General features: G+C 34.8%; 4 protein-coding genes across 5 annotated transcripts; 1 reads left to right on the plus strand and 3 right to left on the minus strand.

The window, feature by feature from the left end:
* Positions 1–693: 693 nt before the first annotated feature.
* Positions 694–8523, plus strand: LOC105643482 (transducin family protein / WD-40 repeat family protein). 2 transcript variants are annotated; one of them, XM_037635392.2, is made up of 14 exons: positions 694–864; positions 1306–1399; positions 1573–1713; positions 1821–1936; positions 2261–2415; positions 2653–2741; positions 2876–3425; positions 3908–4075; positions 4719–4864; positions 4986–5065; positions 5425–5539; positions 6045–6119; positions 6207–6377; positions 8109–8523. In XM_037635392.2, exons 2-13 carry the CDS (start codon positions 1310–1312, stop codon positions 6357–6359), a joined length of 1878 nt encoding a protein of 625 aa, XP_037491320.1. In that variant the 5' UTR covers positions 694–864; positions 1306–1309; the 3' UTR covers positions 6360–6377; positions 8109–8523. The 2 variants fall into 2 exon arrangements, with proteins under 2 accessions (XP_037491320.1, XP_012084002.1); XM_012228612.4 differs by having other exon boundaries at positions 695–864; positions 4707–4864.
* Positions 7380–8896, minus strand: LOC105643668 (uncharacterized). The gene is made up of 3 exons (XM_020683032.3): positions 8748–8896; positions 8548–8632; positions 7380–8465 (listed from the first exon to the last, which is right to left on the minus strand). The coding sequence occupies exons 1-3, from the start codon at positions 8763–8765 to the stop codon at positions 7693–7695; spliced, it is 876 nt and encodes a 291-aa protein (XP_020538691.2). The 5' UTR covers positions 8766–8896; the 3' UTR covers positions 7380–7692.
* Positions 8897–9775: 879 nt separating this feature from the next.
* LOC149495159 (major allergen Pru ar 1-like) lies at positions 9776–11094 on the minus strand. The gene is made up of 2 exons (XM_089723940.1): positions 10497–11094; positions 9776–10249 (listed from the first exon to the last, which is right to left on the minus strand). Exons 1-2 carry the CDS (start codon positions 10678–10680, stop codon positions 9951–9953), a joined length of 483 nt encoding a protein of 160 aa, XP_089580066.1. The 5' UTR covers positions 10681–11094; the 3' UTR covers positions 9776–9950.
* Positions 11095–11224: 130 nt separating this feature from the next.
* On the minus strand, positions 11225–12037 carry LOC105643483 (major allergen Pru ar 1-like). Its single transcript, XM_089723939.1, has 2 exons — positions 11754–12037; positions 11225–11678 (listed from the first exon to the last, which is right to left on the minus strand). Exons 1-2 carry the CDS (start codon positions 11935–11937, stop codon positions 11380–11382), a joined length of 483 nt encoding a protein of 160 aa, XP_089580065.1. The 5' UTR covers positions 11938–12037; the 3' UTR covers positions 11225–11379.
* Between the last annotated feature and the right edge of the window lie 1783 nt (positions 12038–13820).

Consider the following 13820-nt stretch of genomic DNA (forward strand, 5'->3'; position numbering starts at 1 on the left):
TATTTCAATAGTATCTGAATGCAAAACTTGAAATTATTCTATTTTGACTTTTGTTTCTGACATCAGTGTTGCTACATCTTTGTAGAACTTCCAAGAAAATAAGCAATTAAGTGTTTATGTACGGTAATAATTATAAATTTATCTCTTTTATTTGATAAATATATACCCATTAGTCTATGAGTCTTAGTGCAGTTAAAACTATTTAATTTTTTATTTTAAAAAATTATTATCTCCAATAATCGAGTAACAATAGTAAACGTGAGGGACTAAATAGTACTGATATATTAAATATAAAGGAGCAAATAATCAAAAATTACAACATATTTACCTCCCTATAATGACAATTTTTAGACAGAATGACTAAACAATTTAGCAATCCAAATATCATGGATTAATAAGTATATTTACCAAATAAAAGGGATGAAATTATAATTATGATCAAACTTGAGGGACTATATAATTATTTATTTATAAAAACAAGTGGAAAATATACTCGTCTTTTGAGTTTTGACGACAGGACAGTACGTTGATTTCGGCCGATGGGCAAGAGAATTCCTATTACGAAAGAAATAAACAACGACACATCGTCTGGGGTGCACACGCAGCTGTTGAACGACATATCCTTCGGTTTTGGACCAAAAAGGCCCAATAGTCACAAGCCCAGAGAAAACCTCAAAAGAGAATAGACACAAAAAATTGAGAGGAGCGAAGTCGAAAGGCAGAGACAAGTTTCGTTTAATAAAACACGAAGCGCCCTAAAGCAGAGAGCGCCACCCCGTCCGGCTCTGTCTCTCACCGCCTCCGCAAGCTACAGACACTCACCTATATAGTTAAGAAGGTTGCTCCAGCAAGTCACCGTTTTAGGTAAGTCTGCCTCCACTTCTATATCTTGGTTTTTGTACAAACTTCAAGCTGAGAAAAGATTGTAGAAGAAAGCTGCAAGTCATCTTTGAAAACTTATTTAGATAGCTAAACTATAAACTTTAACTTTGAGCTCTGCAAAAGTACAGTCTGTGTTTCAACCATTTTTTTTCTTTTCTTCTCCTGCATGGAAGGTGTTATTCACAATTTGTCATTTCAATATTTGAATCGTAGGACATGTCCATACTGTAATTTCTGCTTGTCTTAACTTCCCAATTAAAAGATATTTTCCTTTAGCGTGTATTCTGGTTTTGATCGCGTGCCTTTGACGTTTGTTTATTTATTTTTGTCATTTTAGAGAATTGATACTTTTAGACGATTTATGAGGTATTTTATGAATAATAACAGGCTCTTTGATGTTTATTTTATCGCTTAAATTTCCAGGATAATGGTCTCATCAAATATCAGGGACCTCTTGACAGCATTTAGTCCTTCATTGGACTACCTTGCAATCAGTTCTGGAGATGGTCGAATAAAGGTATCAGTTCTGGATACCTTGCTATTGACATCAGTACTGCTATGTATTTTATAATTCATTTTTAAAGCCCATCATATGTTTAAAAATTTGTGGATGATTTATCTTTTATCCAACCAAAAACGAGTTTGTTCCTTTTTCTTTCTCTGTCTGATTTCCCATTCTGGCCTTCTCAGATCTGGGACACTGTGAAGGGCCAGGTGCAAACTGAGTTTGCAGACATTACATCAAACGATGCAGATTTATATACTAAAGCTGAACGAGGTCACCTTTCAGTGGATTATACATGCATGAAGTGGTTGTCCCTGGACAGAAAGGTTAATGATCTTTGTTAATTTTGTGAAAATGGCTTCATTATTGCAGTTCCAAAAGTCAACTGGTCCTTTATGATAAACTTTGTACTGAGAACTGGCTCCAATTGCAGAAAAAAAGAAAGTTAGCTAGTTCATTGTTGATACTAGGAACAGGCAGTGGTGATGTTTTGGCACTTGATGTTTCTGCGGGTCAATTGAAGTGGAGAGTCAATGATTGCCATCCTGGGTGAGTTCCATGCTACATGGTTATGTTCTTTTTTTCTCTGCTGTGACAGTGATTTTGTTTTTTTCTCTTTGTTCAATGTCTCAATTTTTTTGTGCTTAGTGTGCTTTTTCTTCTGTCCCTTTCCCTGGTATTAAAGGAAGACTTCATGATAATAAAAAAATGTTTATTAAGGCTGTTATGAAAACTTAGATCCCACATGTGATTGGCATTGCTAGTTATTTATGAGCAATGCCTACATTTTTCAGTTTTCAAACATAAAATAAAGTAAAATTGACATCTAAATATAGGCTGTCTGCTGAACCCTTTTCACTCCCTAATGTGCAGGGGTGTTAGTGCTATTTCATTTTCTACTCGTGATTCATGCATTTACACTGCGGGTGCTGATGGAATGTTTTGCAAAATTGATCCGCAGACAGGAAATATGGTGGGGAAGTTTAGAGCTTCTTCAAAGGCAATATCATCTTTGTCTGTTTCACCAGGTACATATCCTTTCAGTCATTTGTGGTATTTTTTTTTTAATGATTGTTGAAAAAAAAAAAAGCCTGTTTTCAAATATTATGTAAATTCTAAATTCTGCAACACTAAAAGCATTAGTTGTAATGATTGTTAATAAGAGATGCTTTATAAATGTATGGCTTTGGGAATAAATACTTCTGTGTAACTGGTGACTCTTCTTTTAATGATACTGTACCTGGGATGGTGTTTCTGCGCTTCAGATGGAAAGATATTAGCAACAGCAGCTGCCCAGTTGACGATTTTCAATTGTTCCGACCACAAAAAAATACAGAAATTTTCCGGTCATCCTGTGAGTGTTTGCTTTTTTCATGTTGCTTTGCTTTGTTCTTTCAAATTGTAGCACATTAAATTGCATTTGAATGTGGTTTTGATATATGACCACTGTTTTTTCACTTAAAAAAACTAGTCTCTCCTGATTTACAGGGATCTGTCAGTGCTATGATCTTTACTGAAGATGGTAAATATGTCCTCTCATCTGCTATTGGTGAAAGATACATTGCATTATGGAGAACAGATGGTGGAAAAAAGCAGTCAGCAAGCTGTGTCCTTGCAATGGAGCATCCTGCTGTATTCCTTGATAGCAGGTGCCTTGAAAATGAGGGAGTTGATGATCCAGGCCTGTGTGTTTTGGCCATTTCAGAAACTGGTGTTTGCTATACATGGTATGGAAAGAGTATTGAGGAATTACGGAATGCCAAGCCCACAAAAGTTGCACTATCTAATCAAGAATATTTTTCCAAGAATCACAAGGGTGCATTACCTACAATATTTGCTGCAAAATTACAGGGCATTGCAGAACCTATGGCCGCACACGTTTTTATTGCCTATGGTTTGCTGGTTAAACCTTTGTTCCAAAAAATAATAGTTCATTCTGGCACAGATGTAAAGTTGAATGCTTCCCAGGATGGAGTTCTTTTACCAATGAGTCAGTCTCTCATCAAACCTAAGAGAGGGAAAGATTTACAGAATTCAGGTAACATTTGATAATGCCTATTTACGAATTCGGTTTTGTTGTCTAAGAGTTCTTGATGGAAACACTATGTGCAAGTTGCAAGCTCATTTCTTGGCTTCTTAGATAGATGCAATTGAACACACTTATTCTCTTAAAATTTCCCCCATACTTTATATTTCTTTTTGAATGTATAAAAAGGTTTTACAACATTCTTACCATATTCCTCAACGGATTAGGTCCTTGTATTGGAATCACCACTTCGTTTCTAAGTTCTTTTAGTGTAAGATCAATTTTAATGATTACATTCTTCTTTGCATTTTTTATTTTATTATTAAAATCTATTTGATACAAGTTTGGTCCTCCATCGTTCTCTTAATATCTTTCTGCTGTATGTCAGCTTTTGTTTTATTCATATAGTTTCCTTTTCTGATACTTGCTATTTTCATATGTTTTCTGGATTTATGATAATTCATGTCCACTAATTATTTCTAATAATTCAACAGTTACTGCATTAGACCGTGCTAATGTGGAGGATGCACTACTTCCTATTCCAAAAGTCTCTAATTTTCATGAGAAAAGAATGAGGGATAAAGCTTTAAGTATCAACTCTGAGGAGGTCATGGCAGATTTGATTGATGGCAGGTGTCAGCCCGAGGCTCTGGAGAAAAAAGGTAATTGCAGGAATATTATCAATATGTATATTGAACCCATTTATTTTATTCCATTTATTTTTTGTTATTTTGCATCGTTGATTACTATTGAACCTAAGACTCTCCCCTTAAGTGAGTTGTATACTTTTCATTATTTTCTGGGCCTTGATTGGTATTTGGCTATTAGTATTTCAAATGGTGTTTTTGTCCATTTGTTTGTAAACCCTATAAAAGGCTCTCAGATTACATTTGCTGATGAATTCCTTCAATACTCTGTTCAACTATTCTTTCTTACATTCTTATATGAGCCGATATACACTGTTTTCTGGGCTCTGTTCTGGAGATTTATTGCTAGTGCTTACACTTGTTTACAAGATGGAAAAAAATTGAATTGGTTTGGTTTTCATCATGGAAGAAATCTGTCAATGTCAATTAGGTCCTACGTAGGTTCTGACGTTCTGTATCATTTGGTGTTTGCTGAATTTTGTATGGTTTGTCATACTGCCTTGGCTGATAGAACTAATGTGGAAGGGCATACATTTACTTTTGATTTTCATGTAAATTTGTGTTTAATTTCTCAACATGCCCAGGATTATAGTGGAGATTTTTCTACATGGTGTTGTTTTTTCTTTTATTGTGCTGATCTCTGCAGATGGCATTATAGAAGTCGACACAGTAACAACTTGCATAGAGAAGCAGTTGAGATTATTAGAAATACTTGGGAGCAAAGATGATGGTACATTCAGCTCTACACTTGCTTCTGCAACATTTGATGGTATTGACCTTGAAGCTAATACTCCACAAAAGAAGGTTTGTTCTTCTCTGATTGGTTCTTTGGACATTGGGATTACAAATCTCTTGCTATTTCTTTTTCTTTCTTCCGTTGATCTATGCTTCATTTGTACTAGTGGCTATATGTTTTCTCTATTAGATGAGAGCTGCCGTTTTATCTTTGGAACCTAGCTATGCATACAAGTTACTGGAAATCTTGTTGGCCAAATGGCAATCCAGGTGTGCTCTTGCTCTTCCATGATTGTTTAACCATCTATTTCTGATTCTGTGGTTCAAAAGATTAATATGATGAATTTGTATATTGCAGGTAAATAAATAAAATAAATGGTAGCAAAAAATTCAGAATTCCAAATCTGTGTTTTGGATTTTAATGTGAACCATTTGTATCTTAAAGACCAATTTATTAGCGATGGCTAATAATTCAACAATAGGACTTATAATTCACCAAATGAATTATTATATTTGCTTTGATTGATGTAAAATTAATCATTTGTCTGAAGGACATGCATTGCAGCCTGCCTTGAAGTATCAATATACTGATTACGATTAGAATTTGATATCATGGTTATTTTCAACAGGTCATGTAGTGGACAATATGTTCTACCATGGATATACTGTATATTGGTCAATCATGGCCATTCTATCGTGGCTCAAGAAAAGCCGGAGTCACATATGCTGAATTCCTTATTGAAGGTAAATGACTGAAAACTGAAAAGTACATGTGCACATTACTATTTTCACATATGCTGAAAAGTACTGATTGCAGAACCTGAAATAGTTTTGTAACATTGGAACTACATGAAAGTTGGAAACTGATGTAAAAGAGCAATATTTCATTCATGCTGATCATCTAATCTGCGAACTTGAGCATTCCTGTATGGTAAAGGTCGAAAGAATATACCTTTTCTTAAATATACCTAGGTGCTTATCTATACCTGAATGTTCATCAAGCAAGTGCCTTCCTGTGTGACAGAACTTGCTTAGTGTGCTGAATTGGGATCAGTAGAAGTGTGCCAGTAATTTATAATCACAACGATTTATCCGTTTAAAACAAATGGAGAGAAAAGGGTCTTCAACCCTTCGTATCCCCATTTCCATCAATAGTTTCTTGTAATCTAACAAAGCTTAGTGTCAAAATTGAGCGCCTGATTATAGGTCTTGAGTATTGTCCGGCATACTTAATGTTCTTTTCTTTCAGGTCACTAAATCTAGAGGGGTCGCTATTCAACCTTTATTACAATTATCAGGTCGATTGCAGCTAGTAACCGCACAGGTTCATACATTCTAACTGTTGGCTTAATTATTTTGATGTGTTTGTTAACATTTAATCCATTATTTATTTATTTACTTATTTTGACAGATCAACCAAGCTGCTGCGAATAAAACTCATCTCACCTTGCATAATGTTCAAATGAATTATGACGAAGATGAAGATGACGATGATGATATTGATGAACGTCTTTATGGGGAAGATGATGATGAATCCCAATTGAGCAGTGATGATAATAACTAGATGCAATTATTATAACAGGTGAACTTCCTCCTCACATCATTGTATTTTTAGCTTATGTATCATTTGATATGGAAAGTTAAATAGTAGGCAAGTATTGCATGATGCTATAATGCAGGCTTCTCATATTGGAATTATTTTGGATTAGTCAATTGCAATTACAATTTTAGATAGCTGCAACTTACTTTTGTGTAAATTGTTAAATTAAATCTTCCCATGTTGAGAGTGGAAGATTGTTGTTTTGATTACATTTAGAATTAATGGAGGTCATTTTACCTTTCACAAATTTGCAGTTGTACTATACCTTTCACAAATTTGCAGTTGTATTATACCTTCTAAAAAGACTACTATACGCCAATTTGAAGAATTATTTTCTATTGTGCCTGTTTGGTCAAAACTGAAAAAGAAAAATAGCCATTAGACCCACAATTTTTCTGGCCTTTTATCACCGAACTTGACTCCATTCAAGTCTTTGATCAAAATCTCTCTGATTGCAAATTGTGGTGGATGTTTTTCATTTCAATTTTGGCTCAAATGGTTATAACTAAAACTGAAGTTTCAATTTAGGGTATAGAAGATCATTTTAAAAGGTTTGAATACAATTGCAAGTTCTCAAAAAGTTTGGACTTATTTGCTGATTAGACCTTTTCTTCAGTTTTTGGTTCATTATGAGGCCCATCTGAATCTGGACATAGGGTATATTGTAGGGTATTTCTCCTCCTCCCAGATCCTACCCATTGTAACCAAATTGAATTAGAACCATTCTATTTGTGTTGGAGCCTTGAGAATTTGATTCTAGGGACTTGTTTGCATTCAGGCATTATCATAGGGAAATGTCACTTGAAAGCTGATTAGTGAGGATTAAAGAAGAAAGCCATATTCATCTGTAGATGACTTGTGGAAAAGCAGACTTTCTTGGCAACTTTACATTGATGAAAACTTTAAAAAAACATATTTCAATTTTCTAGAGTTCCTACTTAGGAGCAAAAGTTCTATAGATAATTTAAAATACAGGAGACGGTGTTTGTCAAAAATGGAAGGCTGAGAAAGCATGGTTTTAGAATATAATTAATTCTTTTATATGATTTTTCTACAAGAATTGCATAGCAGGTAGTATGTATTATCAACCTTCTTCTAAAGTGCAATGTGGAATCAATTCTTCCCGCACTAACAATCTTGGAATCTCATTCTTCCCTCAAACATTTTCACATGCTTATTAGGAAATAATACTGTGACCAGATTCTATTATTTTTTTCTGATTATTCTTGATCATGTTTTCTCTTTTCCAGAGGCATAACAAAGTGCCTCGTTCCTCTTGGCAATCTTTGTGAACCTTTCACGCTATTCTACATGCATTTGGGTTTTCATCACTGAAGATGGATGTGATGTTTCCATTGCGAGTATTCTCATGATAATCTTCATTATAATGGTCCATCCTATTGTAAATTGTTTGGTGTGGGGGAGACCTGACATACTCATATTCAGTGACATATGGAGATGGCCTGTATGTGTTGTAGCTGTGACTCACATAGATGGGCTGTGGTGGCTCTGGTGGAAGTCCATGGCCAGTAGGATATCTAGGTTCGGGTGGAGGTCCATGGCTATTAGCGTATCTAGGTTCTGTTGGAAGTCCATAGACGTTAGGGTATCTGCCACATTGACCACCATAGCTATGACCATAGCCATATCTGTACCCATAATCAGGTGGATGATGATATATGACATGAACTTCTCCCACATCTTTTGGTCCAGGTGCTTGTGCAGGCTGGTTTCCATTTACTTCTGCAGCAACAGGTGATGGTGATGGTTTCTCCTCAGGTGGTGGATTCTCAGGCGGTGGTGGGTCTTTCGGTGGCTCTGCTGGCGGAACTGCTTCAGCTGGTGGAGCTTCTGCTGGAGGAGGATTAGCTGCTTCAGCAGCTGGTGGTGGTGTACCGCCTTCAGGTGGCTGTTGGGGTGCTTCTGCTGGTTGGTCTGATGGCTCGGTATGGGAACATATAGTGGCAATCTTTCTAGTTTTCCTAATTGCTTTAACTATTTTTTCAGGATCTGCCCATCCAATTATTGTCAACTTCTGTTGGGGAACGTCAATGTAGAGATCATATATACCTGTTGAAAATGAGAATTAAATTAGTAAAATTAGATATAAGTAAGTTGAGTTTTATCATTGAACGACTCGCATGTTGCTTACCATTTACACCGTGCAATGCCTTCTTGATCTTCTGCACACACCCGTTACAGTCCATTCGGACTTGTATCTCTGTAACTCTTGGTTTCTGCATATGAGGAGAAAAGTAGAAGTTAGATTCTAAATGCCTTGAAATACTAAATACTACTATTATTATCAGTTGATGTGAAAATACAGGAGATGATCCATGGTCGGAGGAATACCTCTAACTCTGGAACCATTGGAGAGAGAGAGAGAGAGAGAGGAGAAGAGACACCAAGAGATGGAAATAGTCGACAGTATGAGAGAAGAATCAATAGGTGGCATTTATTTGTATATGAGGAGGGAATATTTGAAAGGCAAAAGATGTGGGGCATGGAAGGAATCTCTTTTTCCTCTCTTAAGAGAAAGAAGGATGATATTTGCTGTTACGATTAATACCCTTCAAGAAGTCATTGTCAAAACTTAAAGAAGGGAAGGGAAAAAGTTCTGTGTTTTTTTTCTAAGGACCTTTAGATTAGAAATGTTGAGCCAAAGGGAATTTGCTTTAGCATGGACGTCATTCTCTATAATTGAAGGGATGTGAGTGTGTAGTTAGGATATCCAAAGCCGACCATATGAAAGAAATTAAAGTGAGAGCAGAGGATTTTGTATTTAATGGGTTCAATCCAGCCAGTCAAAAATATCAAAGTAGCTTTACTTGTGAGGCGTAAGGATATCCACTATCAAAGAATCCTTTAGTCACAAGAAAAGACGACTATTTTTCCAAAATAAGAACGGCAGAGGATGGTTGTTTATACATATAATCAACCGTAGGCATGAGTTGTTTATTAGGGTTGGGAAGCACAAATGCCCCTTTCATTTTTTGTCATAAAGTTTGATTTGATGGAGATCGAAGGAAATGATTCCCTTATTAGGCTCTTATGGGTGCTTAGGACTTGCCTCTGCCAATAAAGCTCTAATTGATTAGTGGATATTAATTGATTTTTTTTATTATTATAATAGTAAGACAATGATAGGGGATGGGAGAAATTTTGGTTAACATACTATTGATTCTTACTTGATGCCATGGAATTTTCACATCTTACAAGTTACTACGTACAATTGTTCGTAGTGTTAGCATGTGAGTCCTAGAAGGTTCTACTAATGTTGTCCTCTTGAATCCTCAGAGGATCAACTTCCTTGTCCTATTTAACACCAAGCAGGTCATGTTACTGGGGAATATACAGCCTGGATATCATATGCAACCCTTTCTTCAGAAAATGAAAGAGAGCACCCAAAAAATGATTATTTTTTTTATTTTTATTTTTCCTTGCAATTTCATGCATCAAATTACAATCAACTGCGTGTACAAATGTATAATTAAGGAATCACACAATATATATATATATATAAAACGATAAATAGGTGCTAGATTGCTAAATTAATTAAGCATAGACATGAGAATTCTCCAAGAGGTAGGATTCAACAACCTTGTATATCCCAAAAGCTTTCTCCTTTCCATCCTTAATTGCTTCTTCTTCAATGGTATAATCTCCAATTGTAATATAATTGCTTGTAATCTTACAAATGGAGCCTCCATCACTTGCTGCCTCAAACTTGACTTCATAAGCAATAGAATCAAGCTTGTCCCCAAGCGGATCTCCTTCAATCAGAGTATATTTGCACCACAAATTGTCTCCGTCTAGTTCTTCAATTCGATTCTTCACATATTTCAAATCGCTAGCTGCATAATATAGTTAGATCAGCCAGTTAGATGCTCCGTTCAAGTGAATTATCGTTGTTGAAAGGATTTTACCTGAATATCACTTTATAAAAATACATTAATACGATTACTTAAACATGCATATATAATTAGATAATTCTCGTTTATCTGAATATTCTTCGAGGAGCATGAAAATACACGTGAAAAGAGGAAAAAAAAAAAAAAAAAAAAAAACACAGAGGGCATATAATCTAAATCAATTGCTAACCTTCAGTGAATGTGACGAGCTCAATGGTTCCAGCTCCTTGGCCGCCTTGGATTATATCGACACTTTTAATGAATTGGGGTAGGAGCTTTGGGATCAAAATGTTGGAATCAAGAATTAAGGCTTTGAACATACGTGATGGTGCCACCGGTGATGTATATTCTTGTGTGAAGGTACTAACACCCATTTTTTCAAATTATTTCTGCAGATTATACCGTGATTAGAAGCAGGCGGTGCTCTTCTTTATATTGAATGGGCAATGGATTACTGTTTGGTTAATTTGGTAAAGACCACAAACCAGATAGTAAAGAATTAGAATTCCGTCAGAGAAATTAGTAAATTACATAATTTTCAAATCCTTTCATCTTCCATGGCTGCTACACTGACTGTGACTCGTCTTGTTTCAAACTTCAAAGTTTGGCAGAGAAAAAAGAAAAATAGTGTGGGCGGCGACTAACTAAGTTGGACTGGGGGCCCATTTAATCGGGCTTCTAGACGATAGGTTTTGAACCTTCTGGCCTTATTAAAATTACCACAGCCCGTTGTTCACTAACAGTAGCGCTATCATGGGCTTATTAATTTATCATGGCCCATAAAACAGAAAACAATGTTTCTCATTCGGCGTGTCGTATGCGATTGTTTGGAGAGCGAGAGCGCATCTGTTTTTCCACGATCTGTCGTATATCAAGTTCATGTTTTGCAAAGTATAAATTATTAGGATAATAAAAAGATAGTAAAATAGAAAACTTTTATTAATTTTATTGATTAAGGCAGAGACGCCTATTATGCCACGTAGGCAAAATACAAAAGCCACATCTTATAAAATAGGAGGCTTAATAGATAATTAAGATAGATAATTAAGGTAATTAATATCACCACCATTTGATTAAGCATAAGCCTCAGGATTAGCAATTAGATAGGCTTCAACAGCCTTAAAAAGAGCCGCAGCTTTTTCCTTGCCTTTTTTAACTTCGTCTTCCTTAATCTCAAACCCTGGCTTTGGATGGAACTTACTAACACTAGTACCCTTACATCCTCCATCAACTGTAGCTTCAAACTTAATCTCAAAAGCTATTGATTCATTTTTGTCATCCAGAGCATCTCCTTCAATCAATGTGTAACTGTGTGTCAACTTCTCTGTGTCTAATCCATCAATTCTATGCTTCACATGCTTCAATTCACCACCTTCACATAAAAATGAAAAAAACACATAAATATATATTTCTTAATTTTCAATCGTGAGGAAGATAAAACACTAACCTTCATTGTATGTCATCTTTGTGATGCTTCCAGGGCCTCCATCGCCTTCGATTATTTCGATACTAACAACCTGAGGCAGAAGCTTGGGAAGTAGATTAGGAGCATCGAGAATCAAGGCTTTGAATAGCTTTTTTGCCGGAACAGGGCTAGTGAAGTCGTCAGCGAATGTGATAACAGAACCCATGATTCCTTCTCTTTCTTAAATCAGAAACGGAGATGAAAAATTAGAAATGGTGTAGAAGAATTGAAATGTAGACTGTGCTGTTAGTGCTGCGAGGCAAAAGTAATATTTATAATAAAGGTACAAGTTTCTTAAGCTTGTTGATTCAACTACATAGGTTATGAATAATAGAGAAGCTGCAATTATTATTCTCTCCCACTTGGACGGCATGCATTAATTATAAGTGGCATTCTAATTAACTTGGATTTTGAATTAAGATTTAATTAATTAAATTAGCCAAATGAAATCCAAGCAGTTAATTTCATATAATTAATAGATGATTTTTGGTGGGAACGAAGATATATTCTGCATTAAAGGCTATTATTTTAATTAATTTTTATTTATCTAGACGAAATGGGAACTAAGAAAAAGAAAGAAGTTATCAGTTGATATATATAAATTGTCGGTTCCTAAATTCACTCTTACATTACAGAAAGTCCTTTATTGCTTAACTTCTGGCGACATGCTTGTCTGGTTCTAGCTTTTAGGCCGATTTTTTATTTAATAGCCGAAACATTTGGTGAGCGCTAATGTTTTCATTTGGAAGAAAAGTGGAAATTTCCTTAAAAGGGAAACAAAATACAAATCATAAATTTTTATATTTTTGTATAAAAATTCTAATTATAAATTATTTATATAAAGATTAAATTAACTTATTTTCAGGGATCCTATCCGATTAACAAAGTTGAGGCATTAGATTTATGTATTATCGGTACGCACACCTTAATTGATGGCAATATTATAAATATTTTTCGATTGCTCGCTCTGTATATTTTATATATTCATCCAGCGGATTGCCTAAACTTCACAATTTATATATTTATAACTTCACAATATAGTTTTTATTTGAAAAAAATGTATGTATTTTTTAAACTTAAATATTAGTTTATCGTCATTGCTATAATTAATTAAAGTATGCATTGCACACTAAATTTATTAATTTTTCTTTTTAACATATGTAGGTGGTTATGTGAAAGACAGAGTTGATGCAATAGAATTAATAATTTTGCATATGCCTAGACTACGATTGAAGACGCAATTCACAGCGACTCATTGGAAAAAGATCAATTTCGAAAAATTAGCAACACAAAAACAAATTAAGAAGGAAGTAGAATTAATAATTTCCAAAAGAAACTCAAATAACAATATTTATTTATTTATTATGAATTCAAAGCATTTACAGCTTTTTTTTTTTTTTTATATATATTTTGCATGCATCGAAATTTGATTTTCATTTAAAAGAGATTAGGATTTGCTAAAATGTATGCTTCAATAACTTTAAACATTGCCATCATATTTGCATCCCAAGAATTCACTTGTTCTTCGTCAATTTTAGCATCACCCTTTGCGTAGTATTTGCTTATACAATGAGTAGTGCTTCCTCCATCAGCAGACGACACTATTTTCACCTCATAAGAAGTTTTTTCTAACATACCGCTTCATAATGTACTCTTCATTGTTGTGTAACTGTATGTGAAATTATCTTTATCTATTGTGTCGATTCTATCTTTCACATACTTCAATCTGTCACCTGTAAATATGATTAAAAACACATTATTAGTTAAAAACTAAAAATTAATGAATCAAAGTGGCACACATGTTTCAATTTCCTTTTAATTACCTCCGTTTCCTTCAAGAATTTCAATGCTTTCAATGGCTTGAGGAATAATTTTAGGAATAATGGTGGCGTCTTCAAGGGCAAAGACCTTAAACATTTTTGCAGCGGAGACTGCAGTAGTAGCTCCAATTTAACGAGTCAGAATAGCCATCTTAGCTTTTTGTGTTTGGGAACGATAAATCTAAAGAGAGAAGGTTTGTGTTTGTTGCATATGTAAGATGTTGAAGAA

This window comes from Jatropha curcas, chromosome 7, assembly GCF_041381405.1.
Source record: "Jatropha curcas cultivar XTBG-Jc1 chromosome 7, XTBG_Jcur_1.0, whole genome shotgun sequence".
Classification (NCBI taxonomy): Eukaryota; Viridiplantae; Streptophyta; class Magnoliopsida; order Malpighiales; family Euphorbiaceae; genus Jatropha; species Jatropha curcas.

Excerpts from the sequence above, each read along its gene's own strand:
- LOC105643482 (XM_012228612.4), top strand. The coding sequence starts at position 1,310 with ATGGTCTCATCAAATATCAGGGACCTCTTGACAGCATTTAGTCCTTCA. Across the intron at positions 3,426-3,907 it reads GAAAGATTTACAGAATTCAG|TTACTGCATTAGACCGTGCT; the intron begins GTAACATTTGAT and ends ATAATTCAACAG. Across the intron at positions 4,076-4,706 it reads CGAGGCTCTGGAGAAAAAAG|ATGGCATTATAGAAGTCGAC; the intron begins GTAATTGCAGGA and ends TGATCTCTGCAG.
- LOC105643668 (XM_020683032.3), bottom strand. Across the intron at positions 8,466-8,547 it reads GGCATTGCACGGTGTAAATG|GTATATATGATCTCTACATT; the intron begins GTAAGCAACATG and ends CATTTTCAACAG.
- LOC149495159 (XM_089723940.1), bottom strand. The coding sequence starts at position 10,680 with ATGGGTGTTAGTACCTTCACACAAGAATATACATCACCGGTGGCACCA. Across the intron at positions 10,250-10,496 it reads GCTCGTCACATTCACTGAAG|CTAGCGATTTGAAATATGTG; the intron begins GTTAGCAATTGA and ends TATATTATGCAG.
- LOC105643483 (XM_089723939.1), bottom strand. The coding sequence starts at position 11,937 with ATGGGTTCTGTTATCACATTCGCTGACGACTTCACTAGCCCTGTTCCG. Across the intron at positions 11,679-11,753 it reads AAAGATGACATACAATGAAG|GTGGTGAATTGAAGCATGTG; the intron begins GTTAGTGTTTTA and ends TTTTATGTGAAG.